The 19,051-nt window shown below is 37.1% G+C and overlaps 4 protein-coding genes across 4 annotated transcripts; 2 read left to right on the forward strand and 2 right to left on the reverse strand.

Annotated features, from left to right (window-relative positions):
* Positions 1-3,207: 3,207 nt before the first annotated feature.
* Positions 3,208-4,208, reverse strand: LOC121786864. The gene is made up of 2 exons (XM_042185468.1): positions 3,326-4,208; positions 3,208-3,221 (listed from the first exon to the last, which is right to left on the reverse strand). The coding sequence occupies exons 1-2, from the start codon at positions 4,206-4,208 to the stop codon at positions 3,208-3,210; spliced, it is 897 nt and encodes a 298-aa protein (XP_042041402.1).
* Positions 4,209-4,274: 66 nt separating this feature from the next.
* Positions 4,275-4,823, reverse strand: LOC121786865 (zinc finger MYM-type protein 1-like). Its single transcript, XM_042185469.1, has one exon. It carries the CDS (start codon positions 4,821-4,823, stop codon positions 4,275-4,277), a length of 549 nt encoding a protein of 182 aa, XP_042041403.1.
* A 5,335-nt stretch (positions 4,824-10,158) lies between these two features.
* Positions 10,159-12,750, forward strand: LOC121785783 (benzyl alcohol O-benzoyltransferase-like). The gene is made up of 2 exons (XM_042184218.1): positions 10,159-10,715; positions 11,667-12,750. The coding sequence occupies exons 1-2, from the start codon at positions 10,272-10,274 to the stop codon at positions 12,600-12,602; spliced, it is 1,380 nt and encodes a 459-aa protein (XP_042040152.1). The 5' UTR covers positions 10,159-10,271; the 3' UTR covers positions 12,603-12,750.
* A 1,337-nt stretch (positions 12,751-14,087) lies between these two features.
* On the forward strand, positions 14,088-14,726 carry LOC121786507 (benzyl alcohol O-benzoyltransferase-like). The gene has a single exon (XM_042185142.1). It carries the CDS (start codon positions 14,143-14,145, stop codon positions 14,620-14,622), a length of 480 nt encoding a protein of 159 aa, XP_042041076.1. The 5' UTR covers positions 14,088-14,142; the 3' UTR covers positions 14,623-14,726.
* The last annotated feature ends 4,325 nt before the right edge of the window (positions 14,727-19,051 follow it).

The following is a 19,051-nucleotide window of genomic DNA, read 5'->3' on the forward strand; positions in this document are numbered from 1 at the left end:
ACAATCTTCTTTTGAGCAAGCACACTTTCTGTTCATCTCCTTCCTTGACCAAACCCGGTGGCTGCTCCATGTAGATTTTCTCTTCTAATTCTCCATGTAAGAAAGTTGTTTTGACATCCAACTATTGTAGTTCCCAATCTCTATGAGCCACTATAGCAAGTAAGATTTTGATGGAGGCATGCTTCACAACAGGTGAAAAGACTTCATTGTAGTCGATTCCCTCTTTCTGGAATCCTTTGGCCACCAACCTGGCTTTATATCTCACTTTGTTGTTGTTAAATGTTTACAACTTCTTTTTGTATATCTATTTGCACCATATAGTTTTCTGACCATAAGGCCTAAGCACCAGAATCCAAGTTTGATTCTTATACAAAGAATCAATCTCTTCTTGCATTGCTCTCAGCTATTTGCATTTCTCATGACTTCTAACGGCCTCTTTGTATGAGGATGGCTCGTGATACTCAATTTCCTCAGCTAATGTGAGTGCATAATATAGCATATCATAGTCACTGTATTTGGATGGAAGTTTGATATTTCTTCTTTGCCTATCTATTGTTATGATATGACTTTTTTGCTTCTGAACACTTTCTTCGCGATGAGAAGTTTCTGTTGTATTATCATTGAATATCTCATCCTGAGCATCCTCAGTTTCCTCATCTCCACCCAGCTCCACCTCAAGCTGAGTTCACTTTACTTGCTGTTTCAAATATGGCATTTCATCCTCCTTGAAAACAACATCTATGTTGATCACAACTTTTCCCATTCTTTTATCTGTGCACCATAGGCTATACTCTTTTACTCCATTCTGATAGCCCAACATTACACATTTAAGAGCCCTTGGATCTAACTTGGTTTTCTTAGAATGTGCAAATGCTCTACAACCAAAACTTCTCAATCGAATGTAGTCACCAGCAGATCCATACCACCTCATATCAGGTGTTTCATTATCAATAGAAGTAGAAGGACATTTATTTATCAATAACACAGCAGTTGAAGCAGCCTCAGCCCAGAAATGCTTAGGCATACCTGATGAAATCAGCATACATCTGAGTCTTTCCAGAATAGTCCAGTTAGCTCTCTCCGCCACTCCGTTCTGCTAGGGATTGTGTGGAACGGTCCTGTGCCTTTTAATCCCTTTCATCTTACAATAAGCATCAAATTCTGCTGAGAGACTCTAATCCATTATCAGTCTGGAGGCATTTCAAAACACTGCCCTTCTCATGCTCTACATCTAGGCACCATTCTTGAAATTTTGCAAAAGCCTCTGTTTTTCCCTCATCACATATAACCATATCTTTCTACTGAAATCATCAATAATTGAGTGAAAATACCTGCTTCCACCTAGACTCTGGACTGGTGATGGCCCCTAAATATCAGCATGTGCATGCTCTAGAGGCCTTGCTGATGTGTGCTTTCTAGTCCCATAGGGTTGCTTCTTGCTCTTTCCAAGAATGCACTCTTCGCAAGCTTTCAACCCCTCAACATCTGTATTTCCCTCAAAGAATGCACTCTTCACAGGCTTTAGGCAGGGAATTGAGAAGCATTAAGGCTTTATCTTCATCCTTGATTGTTTCGTCAATGTTCTCAAGATCATCCACACACTTTGCAAACTCTTCAAGTTGTTCCCCGATGCTTCTTGACTCTGAAAACTTGAAAGTGAATAATTTCTGCTTGAGATGAAGTCGATTGGCAAGGGACTTAGTCGTATAGAGTGACTCAAGTTTTGTCCAAATTCCAACAACAGTTTCTTCCTTCGAAACTTCCCTCAATACCCGGTCACTGAGACTAAGAATCAGAGTGCTGAAGGCTTTGTATTGGAGCTCCTGCGATTTCGGAACAACCTTCTCATCTTCCTCGGACGACTTCTTGTTGTCGTCAGTCAAGATCTCCCACAAACCCTGCTGCATCAACACTGCCTTCATCTTCAACCTCCACAAACCAAAATCGTTCTTCCCCGTGAATTTCTCTATTTCGAATTTCGCCGAAGCCATCACGCCGATCTTCTCAATTAACTCTCACTTCCCACAGACGGCACCAATTTGTTAGAAATCAGCGGAGGAATTCGGCCACAACAAGAAATCAAATCGGATAATAAAACGCAATGAAAAAAACACACAAAGTTACGTGGTTCGGTTCGTAAGACCTACATCCACGGAGAAACTATCAACCAATTTATTCAACACACAATCACAATCGAAATTTCGGTTACAATCGCTCAAGAATCACTCAAGAAATCAATCACTCAAAAAACCTAGAGCCCACACATTAACATTGATTTCCTCACAAAGAAAATGATTCTCATACCTCACTCTTCTCACCAACTGAATCTTTATATATGTGATGGAAGAGATCGCGAATTGCTCAACCACATTAAGCTCAACTCCAGCTCAATCCCTAGCTCGTTCCTCATTCGGTTGCAATTGTCCCAAAATGACTGTTGGGAGCAGGAACTTAATTCAATTTTCCCCCTTTGCATTTTAGTCCCTCGGCTTCTGAATTATTTAATATGCATCCACATATCACACTCACAGTGACGGCTTTAATCGATCAAAATGACTCTGAAGCAAGTTCCACCTGCGAGGGAGTTCTTGTTGACCACACACTGTTGTAGGATTCAGTCACCCTCGTCAAAAAAACATTCCAGTTAGGATGAAAAAACGTTAATACTAGGGAAGTAGAAATTTTTTATTAAATATTTAATTTTATTCGATTTTTAAAAAAATACTCATAATTATTCAACACAACAATAAACGACGCCCAACGAAGCGCACCATGTGTGTGTAGGTGGGGAGGGGGCTTTCTCGAGAACTGCCTCCCCGGGCAATTCTCTCCAAGTTCCCAAGTTTTTCACTAATTTCAGTTTTTTGTATTTTTAGTTTTACTTTGTTAATAATATTATTCAATTAAGGTCGTTAGCTCCTCCCGACAAATGATTAAGTGGTTTAGTAAGCACTTGGTGCACCACAAGAATTCCCCTCTGCGAATTTGTGATGGTCCAAATTACCAAACTTACTGTTAGAGAAAGTATTGCGAAATTAGGAAACAATAGAATATTCATAGAGAAGAAAAGTAGTGCAACAACCAGTGGCGGAGCCAGAGATTTTATAATGGGGGGTCCAAAATTAAACTTCAAAAAAAATTACATAAATTAAATTATAAGGTTCAAAATGGAAAAGTCAAATGCAATCACATCATAACATTTGTCTTCTATTCTTCATCTTCTGAAACCGATGTATAATAGTTTCATTGGTAACTTTAACAAACACATCCTTTTCTATGTAAGGAACTAAGCAATCATTCAATAGTTGGTCTCCCATGCTATTACGTAGAGAAGTCTTGATGATCTTCATTGCTGAAAAGGCTCTTTCTACTGATGCAGTGGCAACTGGTAAGATCAATGACAACTTAACTAATGAATAAACCATTGGAAAAACTTCATGTTTCCTTGTAGAAACCATCTTTTGAGCAAGACCACTGATTCCTGATATTTGTGAAAACTTTTCATCTATGCGCACATCGAAAATAAAGTTCTCAAGTTGACTTTTAAGCTCGGACAAAGCAACTTCAGAAAATTCAGAAGGATAATATCGTGCAAGACGAAGCAGCTTCTCCAAATCAAATGCAGAAAATAAATCCCTAGGATCAAAACATGACATGCATAAAACTAAGTCTGTGTTGACTTCATCAAAACGTTGATTCAACTCTTGAGCTTGCAAGTCAATAACAGAACAAAAGAGCTCAACTCGATAATAGTGGAGATTCTTCATTTTCTCAGCTCTACGTCTTCCTTTTTTTCGAGCTACAAACTCATCTTCCATGTCAAGCACATCCAGTTCATATTTGCTACAAAACTTAGAAACATCAGCAAGCAATACATCCCAATCTTTTTCCCTCATTATTTGCAGACGTGATTTTGCTACCTTGACAAGATTCATCGCATTAACAATGTCTTGATCTTTCTTTTGTAGCACTTGGGAGAGTTCATGTGTGATTCCCAAGATTTGCTTCATAAGATGTAACACAAAGACAAATTCAAAACTATTTATAATTTCTAGCACATCATCAGCTTCAGCCCTTATTGAATCGTCATGACCATTCTCCCCAACATACTCAAGAACATCAACAATAGAAGAATATAAATGTATCAAGTTGACAAGAGTACCGTAATGTGAACTCCAACGAGTATCTCCAGGTCGCTTCAATGACATTTCTTGATTTAGTCTTCTTCCTGTGCTTATTTCATCACTTGCAATCTCTTTAATAATATTCTCTCTCTATTTCTCCCGAAGTATATCTCTGCGCTTACAAGAACCTCCAACAGTATTACACAAACGAGAGATAGAATTATAAAAAGATCCGACAATTTTATGTTTTTTAGCAACAGCAACAATCGTGAGCTGAAGCTGATGAGCAAAGCAATGTACATAATAAGCACTGGAATTTCTCTTGAGTATCAAACTCTTCAACCCATTGAATTCTCCTCTCATGTTGCTTGCGCCATCATATCCTTGACCTCTCAAACTAGATATACTTAAATCATAAGTAGATAACAAATAATCAAGTGCTTTCTCAAGTGAGGTTGCAGTTGTATCACTAACATGAACAACACCAAGAAAACGTTCTATACCACATCCATTCTTGTCCACATATCGCACCACAACACCCATTTGCTCTTTGACAGATACATCTCGACACTCATCAACTAATATGGAGAAAAATTCACTTCTCATATCATGTACAATAGCTTTCGTTGTCTCAACAGCAAATGCATTTATAATATCTCTGAATATCTGGTGATGTAAGTTTGAGATTGTCTGGAGCATTTTTTAGCACAACACTAGCTATCTCTTCATTGCAAGAAGAAATAACTTTCAAGAACTCAAGAAAATTACCTTGATTTAATGATTCTTCTGACTCATCATGACCGCGGAAAGGCAATCCTTGCATTATAAGATAACGAAGAGAAATAATCGTTGCATTTAATCGCATGCGGTAGACAAGCTTAGACTGTGTTGACTGTTTTGCCAAAGAGACCTCAATGTGTTGGGCTTGATTCATCAAATCCTCACATGCTAATCTGCACCTGTTATGAGCACTTTTATGGTTTCCAACATGATCTCTTAATCTTTCTTTCTTGCGCCAGACCGTAAATCCCCCTGATACAAAAGCATCTTGTCCATTTCCGTGGAGTCTTGAAAAAAGATAGCAATATAAACAAAAAGCTGCTTCCTTTGTAACACTATATTCCAACCAATCCTTAATTCATCAAACCAATGTGAGACAAATTTACGTTTTCGATTTTCATCTACTGTAGGACGAAAATCATGATTACGTGGTTGACACGGACCTTTAAGTAAGTAAGCTCTGCGAACTTGTTCTATTAAATTTGGTGGATAACTCATTATATCAGGTCGTTCTCCTGAATCACTTGGAAGATTCTCTAAATCAACCTTACTTTTATCTTCATTCGATAATTCTTGAGGTTGAAGAAGTGAAGGTTCAACTGATGAAGAATCAACGGAAGAAAGTTTCTTGAAATAACGATCCATATACCTACAAAAATAGTCAACACTGATTAAGTTCAAAATATTTGATATTTTCTGTATGCAAAACTATTAACACACACATCAAATAAAGAACTGGAGTTATAAAATTCCAACTACAGAACCACCGTAGTCTGTAGCCATTGAATTACATAAGCTATCTTCTTTCTCCCCCTTTGAATTATTATTGCAGCCAAACAAAAAAACAACCTATGTAGAAAAATTAATTGAATTATATTTGAGTTTTGAATATACCTAGTTCTAGTTTACCAGATTTCAGACTTGGAACGGCAGAATGAATACGCTACATTCAGACTTGGATTGGAACGGCAGAATGAATACGCTAAATTAAGAGGCACGATTCATATATATTTTGCTGAAACCTATCTCTAATATTATATTTATTATAAATTATAATTATTGTGAAATTACTAAAATACCCCTAAGTTTTTAAAGAATTAGTGGGGGGACCATGGGCCCCCCTGGCCCCACCCTCCCTCCGCCCCTGGCAATAACAATTTTCCGAAAATTCTGAGAATATTGATATATTTCCTCTGTACACCAAAAATGGACATATTTGTGTATGACACGAATTTTAATGTGAATTAGTAAAATAAAAAAGAAGGAAAAAAAATAAGAGATAAGTAGTGTTAGTGGATTATGGAGTCCACGTTATTAATAGTATTTAAATGTTTAAAACTTTTTGTATTTAGAAAGTAGTCTAATTTTAGTGGACAATCCAAAATAGTCAAACTTGTCCATTTTTTTTATTGGACGGAAGGAGTGCGTATGTGCTAATAAATAGGAACCCCACCACTTCAAAAGTTGGGAATATATGTTCGGTCCATTTGTACATACCTTAATCTTTGAGATTCAACTATAGTCATAAATCATAATATTAACCAATAATTTTGACTTTACCCCCCATTTATATAAAGCTGCACAACACAATAAAAAAAAGTTTGTTTAGCAACATATGAAAAAGAAAACGATCACTGTTTATATCATAAATATTCATTGAGCTGAACAATGATGGACCTGAACTGTTCATATATAAAGTTAGAACTATTACCCGCAAGTGTTGTGATCAATTGCTAACTTTCTCGAGTTATGAACTCTGCTAAATCATCAATATAATGTATTAAAAATGTCAACACGATGATATTAAAATGTCAATACATAATTTTGTCGTTGACATTATGTGTTGATATTTTAATGTCAACGTATTGACATTTTTAATACACTGCATTGATTAATTAGCAGATAGCAACTTAAAAAGTTAGCAATATAACGCACCCCTATACCGTAAATTGCAAGTGAGCATATTTGTGAATATCTCATTCAATATTTTTAGATATTCATTTTAATATCATAAAAATTGTTGTTTTAATCACCAATTTTAAAAATTGAAAATTCAGTTGTTTTTTCACTTATTTATTTGAAGTTATAGAAAACAAAGCTAGCGAACACCATTACAAATTTACAATTGATTAATTATCTTTCCATCAAGGTATCTCAAAAAAAATATTTCATAATTAATTTTTAATTTCATGTGATTTTACATATATTTCGACTATCGTTTATGTATTTTCCAGCCATTAACCCGAGCATTAATAGATAGAACATTGAAATGAAACTTTGAGAATCATTTATACATAAATTATATATTTGTTGTCCATCCATCATAAGTTAGGCATTTATGTTGGACGTAAGGTTAGCATATGTAAGTTTATAAAGAGTAAATAAAGTATAAAATTGGAGAAAGAATAAATTATGTTGCTTTTCAAGAAGCATTCTATAAGTGGTGTAAATATAATGAGTAGGTGAAATATTTTATATTAGAATATTTATTTAAATTTTGTGAAACTCGGACTTGACAAAAGTCTAGTTTTTGTTGTATACATGTGGTCATTTTACGATTTTATTCCAAAATATTTATTTTAAATTTTTTGAAACCTAGACACGAAAATGGTCTGAAAATGGTTTTTTTTTCGGCTCCATCAAAACTTGAAGGTTAACGCTGTTTAAGGTCCATGGTAATGTTTGTTAGGACATAAGAAGGAAGAAATTGAAGATATAAAAAAATGAATTAAGTGTTTATTTTTTAAAAAAATCAATGAATACTTAACATTTACCCTTACAATAATTAAAAATCATATTTTTATAAATATGAATAAATAAATCATACACTATACTGTATTTTTTTTTTGTTTTATATTTCCTTTTTATATCTATAATTTGAACCTGCGAGACATGTGGAAGCACAATTCAAAAAATTAAGTAGCTATTGTTCTAATTTGATGTCTTGTTTTAATTCAATTCAGTCTAGTAACTAATTCGAATAGCAGCACACAACTACCATTAATTAATTCAGAAAAGAAAAAGAAGCCAGTCAGTGTGACCAAAGTTCAAATAGTCAATTGGTCGCAGCAGCCAAGAAAGTTTCAAAGTGGACAAAAATAATTATATATCCAATGAGAGGAACTTAAAAATAAACAAAAAAATAAATAAATAAATAGCCTATTTGAGCCCACATCTAACCAACCACTTTCCTGTAATCTTCCACTTATTTTCTCATAATTCAGCTTGTTCCCACTTTCCTCCATCTTAAACAAGAAATCTTTCATGAAATTATTGCAACAGAGACTGCAAGGTTGGTGATATTTATTTCTATATTTTATATTATACAAATATTTTGAATATTGGTAGAAGGTGAACACAGTTAATTACAATAGTAATTCGTAAACGAGTCTAATATTCTTGATTATCAACCACTATTTAACTCAAATTATCTTTCAGTTATTTAGATTTTGCACCAAATATTAGTGCAACGTATCCGTCCAATTAATGCACCAAACTATGAATTTAATTATATAACGTTGTGTAACATGCAAACATTCAATAATCATTGATGATTATTCTGAGATGTTTTCTTAAGTTTAATGCACAGTTGTAAATTTTAATGATTTTTTCATTGTATCCGACTCTTACAAAATAAATGAGCATTTTCCAAAACAACGAACTATAGATGAACGTTTTTATTTTGAATTTTTAGAGTTGGGTAAAGGACGAATTTAAAATATGTAAAGATATATATGAAATCAAATGATTAAACAAAATATTAGTATGAATTATGTTTGTTATAGTAATAGTATAAATGAAGTACTCTATCCGTCCTAATAAATATGAAATATTTATTTTTCGGTACGGGATTTTATGCAGTGTTATTTTGTGAATTAATGGAGAGAGAGAAAATAGAGATAGTGTTATTTTCATTCGAGGAAACGTTACATTTTTAATCCAACAACTAAAAAAACAAAATATTTCCTTTCTAACAAGACGGAGGGAGTATTTGATTTTGAAACTAACGTGAATATCGAATAATCCTTTTTCGAATCTCTCCCTCCCAAGTCCCAACTCATCTCCACAATAAAACAAGCACCTCATTTTGGTGCCAGATTCTCTACATGCTCTTGGATAATTTTGATATAAAACTCGAAATTCAAAAAGTGGAGTATTTATCTTGTTTTCAACTAGTTTGTATTTTGGTACAATTATCAATAAATTGAGGTGTTTGTTTTTCTTTCAACTATTAAATTCGCGCTTTCTAATGTAATTATCCGTAATTTAGAATATCTTAATAAATAATCATTAAATTAGAATTTTATTTTCGTGCGCTATACCGTATATACTAATACTAAAACAATTTGACAAAATGCAAAATGTGAAACATGCGTACATGGCAGGAAAGGACTACACACGTATAAAATGTTGTCAATACCCACAAAATAAATAAAGAAGTATTAGTATAATAGTTTCACGCACAACACACATGATCACACTAGACTCGATTTGTCTTTTATTGGAACAATTTGTCTAAAGAGTCATTCCATAATTCCTCTATCTCTCCACAAAAATTAATAATTTTTTCTGTTATATTCCGACAATCAAAATTAGACACAATTCATTGTCCTCGTACGTCTACTTAGTTACAACTTATACGCAGGTGATACACCATTTCAATTGCATTATCTCTTCGCTTTCGTATTTCAGCCACTTTTCTATTTCTCTCTCATACTTTGTAAATTGTGCCATTTGGAGTTGCTGCGCGGTTGTGTTGTTTGTGTTTTACTCCCTATAGTTTGATTTTTTTTTTTATTTTTTAAAGTTTAATGTTTGGGTATATCACATGGTTTTGCTATGTTGGGTTCCATGACAGCAGAAGTTTGTTTGTTTCTAATAGTGAGTTTTCTTTTATTTCATTGAAGGTCTTGTTGATGCGTCATCTTTTATTCTATTCACCTTTGTTTTGGATTTGAAAATTGTATACTTACAAAAATAATTTTGTAAATTACGTGTTAAAACTTGTGCAGTCTATACGAAATTTTTTTAATGAAGAAGATACTTTTATTGGGAGCAATACTTACTTTTGTAAATATTATGTTGAATCAAAGTAGTGTCACTTTGATTTTACCTCCACTGTCTTTTATTTGTAGGATCAATCAATATCATCATTATTCATAAAAGTTTTAAGTTTAATTAATAACAGTAAGTAAAAATAAATGAATCTGCAGCCACAGCAATCTAATTTTCTATAAATAGCCCCACATTTTCCCAATCAGACCAGACCTCCACAGCTAATCAACATACTACAATTTCCAAATTTCCTAAACACCTCACTATATTCTCACCACCCTTCTCTCTGTCTCTCTTTCACAAAACAGAGACATGGATTCGACCAGCACTTTAACATTCAAAGTTGCAAGAAAAAACCCAGAGCTGATCGCTCCGGCAAAGCCAACGCCGCACGAATTCAAGCTCCTCTCCGACATCGACGATCAAGAGGGCCTCCGCTTCCAGATTCCGGTGATCCAGTTCTACCGGAGAAGCCCCTCCCCCGGAGGGAAGGATCCCGTGCAGGTGATCCGTGATGCCATTGCCAAGGCCTTGGTTTTCTACTACCCTTTTGCCGGCCGCCTCAGGGAACGCGCTGCCCGGAAGCTGGCGGTCGAGTGCACCGGTGAGGGTGTCATGTTCATCGAGGCTGATGCCGATGTCACGCTCAAGCAGTTCGGAGACGCTCTTCAGCCGCCATTCCCGTGCCTCGAAGAGCTGCTTTACGATGTCCCGGGATCCGCCCAAGTGCTCGATTGCCCCTTGTTGTTGATTCAGGTTTACCTTCTTAAAAATCTCTTAAATCTTGTCTCACATCAATTTGATAATAATCTCGTCTTATTTAAAGTGAGTAAATAATTTTATTCATGACAATACTTTCTATCTATCGATTTAACATAACCCTTTGGCGGATTGGGGGTGGCGTGCGACCGACCCCAGACAGTCCAAAGGGCATAATTATTCCTTAAGATCGACTAGACAAATACTCGTCCTATCAACAATTTGATTCAGCATCTCATAATAACTATTTGGTCTATTCGATTTCTTTGTCACGAAAATGACATTTTCAAGAATGCATTATATAAGTGAAAATATAATACTTTTAAAAAATGTAATTTCTAACTAGCGAGCAGTTTTCAGAAATGAAAAGCTGTACAATAGGAGTAATCTTTTCTAAAATATTATTTGGAATAGTGATAAGATTATTATGGACCACACCTTGTCGTTTTTCATACTCACAAATCCATTTCAGTTTTTACTAGATTCCTTTTCGAATACGATTAATGAATAATATAGTCTATATATTTTTCTACTTTGATCACTTTATTAAGTTTTTCTGTTTAGTGAAAATTTTAGATACAAATTAATTGGAATATTATAATGGAAACTAGGTTCACAAAATATCTTTATAACTTATTGACTGTTCTTAATTAACAACTTAGCAAAATGGTCTGTGAGCAATTTTTTGCATGTATAATTTTGTGACTCTTTAATGATCAAATAGTTCAACGAGTTTAAATGAGAGTAGGGCCAAGTATATGATATTTTAAGCCTAGGCGAAAACCTATTGTTATACTATTACTTAATTTACACACCACATGCCATTGATTTTTTTCTATATACAAACATAAATATCAAAGGCATAAATATCAAAGGCATGGGTAAGGTAGACTTAAACTCGAAACTTTTGACCTTAGACATTAATCATTCTACAATTATCGTGTACAGGTCACACGCCTCAAATGCGGAGGCTTCATCTTTGCTCTCCGCCTCAATCACACGATGAGCGACGCCGCCGGCCTAGTCCAATTCATGTCGGCGGTCGGCGAAATCGCCTGCGGCGCAGAAGCCCCATCCGTCCCACCCGTGTGGGACAGGCACCTCCTCAACGCGCGGGACCCGCCGAGCGTGACCTGCACGCACCACGAATACGACGACGTTCCGGACACGAAAGGGACTCTAATCCCGCTGGACGACATGGTCCACCGCTCCTTCTTCTTCGGCGGCGCCGAGCTCTCCGCCCTCCGCAGCCTCCTCCCTCCCCACCTCCGCGGCTGCTCCGCCTTCGAGCTCCTCACCGCCTGCCTCTGGCGCTCCCGCACCATCGCCATCGCCCCCGATCCCGAGGAGGAGGTCAGAATCCTCTGCATCGTCAACTCGCGGAGGCGCTTCAGTCCGCCGCTCCCCGCCGGGTACTACGGCAACGCCTTCGCCTTCCCCGTCGCGATATCCAGCGCGGGAGATTTATCGAAGAATCCGCTGCGCTACGCGCTGGAGCTCGTGAAGAAGACTAAGGCCGACGTGACGGAGGAGTACATGAGATCCCTGGCGGATCTGATGGTGATTAGGAATCGCCCGCATTTCACTGTGGTGCGGAGCTACCTGGTTTCCGATGTGACGCACGCTGGATTTGGGGAGGTGGATTTCGGGTGGGGAAAGCCGGCGTATGGTGGACCGGCGAAGGGCGGCGTTGGGGCGATTCCTGGCGTTGCGAGCTTTTATATTCCTTTTAAGAATAGTAAGGGGGAGGATGGAGTGGTGGTTCCGATATGCTTGCCGGCGAATGCTATGGAAGTGTTTGTGAAGGAGCTCGAGGGGATGTTGCGAGGCGGCCAGGAGGTGGCTGATCGGAAAACCGGAGTGTTCATTGCGTCGGCGCTGTGAGGTTGTGCTTTACGCTGCTTATGTTGTACTATTTCCTATGTTACCAGTAATTATGTAACGTGATTAAAGGGATTGAATGGATTGGATAAAATTCTAAGAATGTATTACAAAAGGATTATATGTATTGTACAAATAAAATAATTTATCATTGTGGTGTAGCAAACCATATCCCACATCGGAGAATGAACAAGAGTTGCAAGCATATAAATGAGCTACCCCAAATCCATTAGTATGAGGCCTTTTGGGGAGTACCCAAGAGCAAAACCATGAGGGTTTTGCTCAAAGCGGACAATATCATACTAATGTGGAGTTCGGGTGTGCACCACCGGGAACCCAACAGTGGTATCAGGGCCCTGGTTCAGGGGCTGGGCCTGTGTGGCTCGGGGTTCGGTGGGTTGCGCTTGCAAGTTCTCCGATGTCTCTGCGTGAGCTCGACCAAGACTTGTGGTGACCTGGTGAACTGTAACATGGGGCACAGACATGTGGTCTTGGTCTGGTGGTCTTGGTTTGAGGGGAGGATTGTGGTGAAGCAAACCATATCCCACATCGGAGAATGAACAAGAGTTGCAAGCATATAAATGGGCTACCCCAACTCCATTAGTATGAGGCCTTTTGGGGAGTACCCAAGAGTAAAACCGTAAGGGCTTTGCCCAAAGCGGACAATATCATAATAATGTGGAGTTCGGGTGTGCACCACCGATACCCAACAGTGGTATCAGAGCCATGGTTCAGGGGCTGGGCCTATGTGGCTCGGGGTTTGGTGGGTTGCGCTTGCAAGTTCTCCGATGTCTCTGCGTGAGCTCGACCAAGACTTGTGGTGACCTGGTGACCTGTAACATGGGGCACAGACATGTGGTCTTGGTCTGGTGGTCTTGGTTTGAGGGGAGGTTTGTGGTGTAGCAAACCATATCCCACATCGGAGAATGAACAAGAGTTGCAAGCATATAAATGAGCTACCCCAAATCCATTAGTATGAGGCCTTTTGGGGAGTACCCCAAGAGCAAAACCGTGAGGGCTTTGCCCAAAGCGGACAATATCATACTAATGTGGAGTTCGGGTGTGCACCACTGGGACCCAACAATCATAACATTACTATTCAGTGAAATTATCATCTTCTTTGTGGGCTATTCTAGCTTCTCCATCACCAGGAATTTTAAGTTGAAGAGAGAATCGAAGAGAGTGATAAAATTGAACACAGAGATTTGAATAGATGGAGATAAGGTGAAAATGAATGATTTAAATTAAATACATTTAATTCTCCTTAAGTAGAAATAGGTATTCCGTATTGTAGAGGAAATAAGTTGACTTTTAACTATTCAAAAATTTATTAGGCACACTAATTTGTAGATTATGATCCCAAGCTAGTTACATAGATTTATGACTCCTTGTTACGCATTTTCCCAAAATAGTTAGTTAGCGCCGATAAATTTAAATTACCCAACTAAGAGATGTCATTAATCCATAAACTCAATAAAAACTGAAATATGCTTCTCCATAACCATAACACACTTCAATCTCACACAGTCGCACACGAAAAGAGATGCAGACAACTATAAAGTTCAATGTGGCTAGGAAAAACCCAGAGCTGATCGCTCCGGCAAAGCCAACGCCTCACGAATTCAAGGCCCTCTCTGATATCGACGATCAAGAGGGCCTCCGCTTCCAAATCCCAGTGATTCAATTCTACCGGAGAAATCTCTCCTTAAAAGAGAGAGACCCCGTGAAGGTGATCCGCGACGCCATAGCCAACGCCTTGGTTCCCTACTACCCTTTTGCCGGGCGGCTGAGGGAGCACGCCAACCGGAAGCTGGTGGTGGAGTGCAACGGAGAAGGGATAGTTTTTATTGAGGCTGATGCTGACGTGTCACTGCAGCAGCTCGGCGATGCCCTCCATCCGCCCTTCCCATATTTGGACAACTTGCTTCACCATCTCCCAGCCACTGCGGGAATCATCGATTGCCCTTTGTTACTTATTCAGGTGTCATGCTTTACTAAACTATATCTGCAAATTGCAAATTAATTCTCGTTCATTAGAGTTATCTACTCCTTTGTAGAATAATCGGGATCACCAATTTATCTATGTGGGACAAGAAGGGGTTTTAAAAAGCATATGTAATGTGTGGGTTGGAATGATCATCAAATTTCATCACTTGCAACAAATAAAACTATCACCGACTTGGGTGTGCTTTGATACCATGTTAGATTGGTCACTCACCCTCTTAAATGACCTTATAAGAGGAGGGTTATCGACTCATACATAGAAGAGTTAGGATCACCAATTTGTGATGTGGGACAAAAAGGAGTTTCAATAGATGTCAATGTTAGCATAATATCAACTGGATTAACGAATATCAACTCGTTTTATAAAAATATTTAGGGATGTCAATCGGGCCAACCCGTTCGGGTTGTCGGGCCATTCGGGTACGGGCTATTCGAGGTATGATTTTTTCGGGTTATAAAAGTTCAACCCTAGACCTAACCCTTCGGGTTTCGGGCTAACCCATCGGGTTATTCGGGCCAATGCGTATTTTTAGCTTTTTTACTATTTTCAAAAAAATTATTTTAATTTTTTTAATTATATACATATTTTTAATTAGTCATGCAACAATGAAATACATATTTTTACATTTATTTAATATTTTTGAAAAAAGATTAAGTTTTTCAAATTAAAATAACTTATTCATTAAATATTTACGTAATTATTTATAAATATCTATCAAGAATATGTTTATGTTTATGTATTTAAAACATAAATCAATACTTTGTTTCAAAATTTAAACATAAATCAATTCTTAGAAAATTGAATAAAATTTTCATAACTGATTTATCTTTGTTTTAAAAATCATCAAAGTACGCATAATTCAATGACGAAGTGGCGTCAAAACACTTTGCACTATTATATTGGAAATATACTAAAAGAAAGCTTTTATATACGAGTATTTATGAATCCATGAACCACGTATTGATTTTTTTCGTGATCTTATATAGTCGGTTGACGTATTTGGATTTTGCATGGTTTTAGAAAGTTGTCTTGGATGATTTTTTATTATATTTCTATATTTCGGTATGTTTACATGTTTGTTGAATATTGATAGAAAATGGATTAGAAAAATGTACAAAAAATATGTGGAAGTGCAGCAGCCTTGTTCGAGTCAATGTTTCTCGCGATTTTGAATTCCGATAAGCCCCTAATTCATATCATTCTCTTCGTCTTCGAAAGAGCTTCGCGTGAGTATCTTGCACGCCTCAATCGACCCGACGAGTCGACCCACAACCCGACCGGGTCAGCCCGCCTAACCCAGCCACCCGAACGGGTCAACCCGAATAGCCCGATTTCAAATTCGGGCTGCGAAATTACAACCCTAACCCTGTATTTTTATCGGGGTTGTTTGAGCCGGCCCGCGGGTTCCGGGTTACATTAACATCCCTAAAAATATCAATCTGTTGACATTATTTTTCATTTGTTATTATCAAAATTTAAAATCTAATAAACAAAATTTAGTTTGTAATTTATAATAAATATTCAGATTGCAATTAATTACACCTATTTTTAACTAACACTAGCAACCATTTTTGTCATTTCCTAGAGCCACTATAGGGCATGGGGCCAGGGACCCTCGATATGTATCTATTACTTACTCCAACTAGTCTCTATTAAATACTTCCCTCGTCTCCTAAAATATATAAATTCTTTTTTCGTCTCTTAAAAAAAAATTATTTTCTAAAATTTATTTCTTTCTAATGAAATGGGACTCATTTCTGTAAACACATTTTTCTTTCTATCTTGCATTAAAACTCGTGTCGTTTCAAATGTTTCTATTTTAGGGAATGGGTGGAGTATTTCACAGTTAACATTCCACTAATTCATTATACTCACAATGATTATAAAACTACACCCTCCGTCCCTAAAAGTTTGTCCCATTTTTCTATTTTCGTCCGTCCCACAGAATTTGTCTCATTTCATTTTTTACTATTTGTTTTGTTGTGGACCTCATATTCCACTAACTCATTCCTACTCACATTTTATTATAAAACCAATATACTATAAAATTAGGACCTACATTCAACTAACTTTTTCAACTCACTTTTCATTACATTTATTAAAACCCGTGTCGGGTCAAAGTGGGACAATATTTGGAGGACGGAGGGAGTAATATTTACATTGTCCCCTAAAAACAGAAACTCTTTCATTTTCGATCCATCCCTAAATATAGAAACTTTCTGTTTGAGGATTTTTTTTCTCTCTAATAAAGTGGTACTCATTTTTCACTAATGCTCTTTTTATCTGTCTCTTATTTTATAATTTACTTCTTTTTTTTCTAATGAACCTACCCACATTATTTATTTTTCTCTTATTTTTTCCTATTACTTTAATTATACTTATATACAAGATTTTCAATTCTATTTTTCTATTTTACTTGTATTTTTATTTTACATATCTCAATTATTTATTTTCTAGTTTACTTATACTCATTTTTTATTTTTGTTTCAGGCGCACCTTTTACACATACTTTGAAGAAAAACTTTCACACATAATTTTAATGACAACCATCATATAAATTTCTAAATTCAATCACTCATTCTTTGCTTGTTACTCTTCTCTATCTCTCGTTGTCATGTACAACCATAGATACTTTCGACGTTATCGATGCCATAAAATACTTCACGACATTTAAGAGTGACTTAGGCTACCAGCTTCAAAATTCTGGTTTCGTCACTATATACATTAATTCAAACTTTGGTACTTGTGGCTTTCACAATTTTTATGATTTAAATTGATGATTGATGTATGTAGGTGATGTACGGATCAAACTAGCTTTGGATTCACTATTTATCGAGATCTCTTTGGTCTTGTTACAAGATAGCTCAGTCAAACTATCAACCAAACGACTGATATTACGGGAACACTAGCTATTACAATTGAAGCTAGCTAATGAACTCAGACACCGCACTCCTGGACCAGAATCCTCATAAACCACCGAGAACCCTGCATACTAGAAACCCTAGTTAGTAAAGGATGAAAGATCCTTTCGGATCTAAACAAAACATGCAGTAAAATGAGAGATAACAAAGGAATCGCATAGATCTTGTAGCTATGGCTCAGCAACCAGCTAATAGTACAAATCTATTCACCAAATCAACTATCCAAGGGAGAAACGTTGAATCCAACCGTGAAATCCTTCACACACCACGTATTACAACCCCAAACCACTCCACAACACCGGATCTGACCACTCTCAGACCTCACAACCACAAGAAACCTCTCAACAAGAAACCTAACTTCTCTAACCCAAGCAACCGAAGCAGTTGCTTTTATCCACCCACACACACGTTTAATCACTCAAACACTTGAGATAAACCATTGTGTAACACTCAGAGAATCATCAGAGAAGAAGAACTCAAGGGAAACTCAAAAGACTGGAGAGAGAGAGGAGTGAGAAAATATCAGAATGAGAATGAAAGTGAAACGACTGAGGGAGTGAGGGAGGTATATCATCCGCAGTAGTGGGCTAGGGCAAGCACACAGCCCAAATATTACCTGGGCCAAAATAATTCCAGGCCCAACAAATAGTCCACCAACTTAACAGCCCACACAATCAACATACTCCACCTTGGACATTATTTTTGGGAAACCAATTGCACTATTAGCTAAGGTTTTAATCATCACAGCCTACAAGGCAGTCCCCACAGCACCAAAGAACTAAGTTCACTTGATTAGGGAAACAACCAGGTTTACCTACAAGACTCCAGAGGGGCTGACACCCATTAGCCTTGAGGACTTAGTGCCTCCAGCCACTAGCCACCCTTACCACAGTAGGCTAAGAGGCTGAGGTCTTTTTAACCTCGAGACATGCACTATCCTAGGTGAAAATGAAAATACTTAATGCAGAAAAGAAGTTTTTCAAGTGGTAAGCATTTAGTCCTCATGTCAGCTTGGTTCTTATCAGTGTGCACTTTTAAGAGAGAAACCTCATTCTTTTCTACAATATCTCTGATGTAATGAAACCTTACATCAATGTGCTTAGTTCTATCATGAAAAACTGGATTTTTACACAATTGAATGGCAGACTGTGAATCTGAAAATACAACAGGAGGAGTTTTCACAAAATTGAGTTCAGAAAGTACTCCCTTTAACCATACAGCCTCCTTCATTGCCTCAGTAATGGCAATGTACTCAGATTCAGTAGTGGACAGAGCCACAATATGCTGCAGCTGTGACTTCCAACTTTTGCAGGATCTGCAAATAGTAAAGACATAGGAGGTGGTGGACTTCCTCTTATCTCTATCATTAGCATAATTGGAATCAACATAACCAGTCAGTTTTACACCATCTTTACATCTAGAATAGCACAATCCATACTTAGAAGTATTTTTCAGATATCTTAACAACCACTTCAAGGCTTCCCAATGGACTGGACCAGGATTAGACATGTATCTACTCAAACAAG

The sequence above is a fragment of the Salvia splendens genome, chromosome 22 (genome assembly GCF_004379255.2).
Source record: "Salvia splendens isolate huo1 chromosome 22, SspV2, whole genome shotgun sequence".
In the NCBI taxonomy this organism is placed as follows: Eukaryota; Viridiplantae; Streptophyta; class Magnoliopsida; order Lamiales; family Lamiaceae; genus Salvia; species Salvia splendens.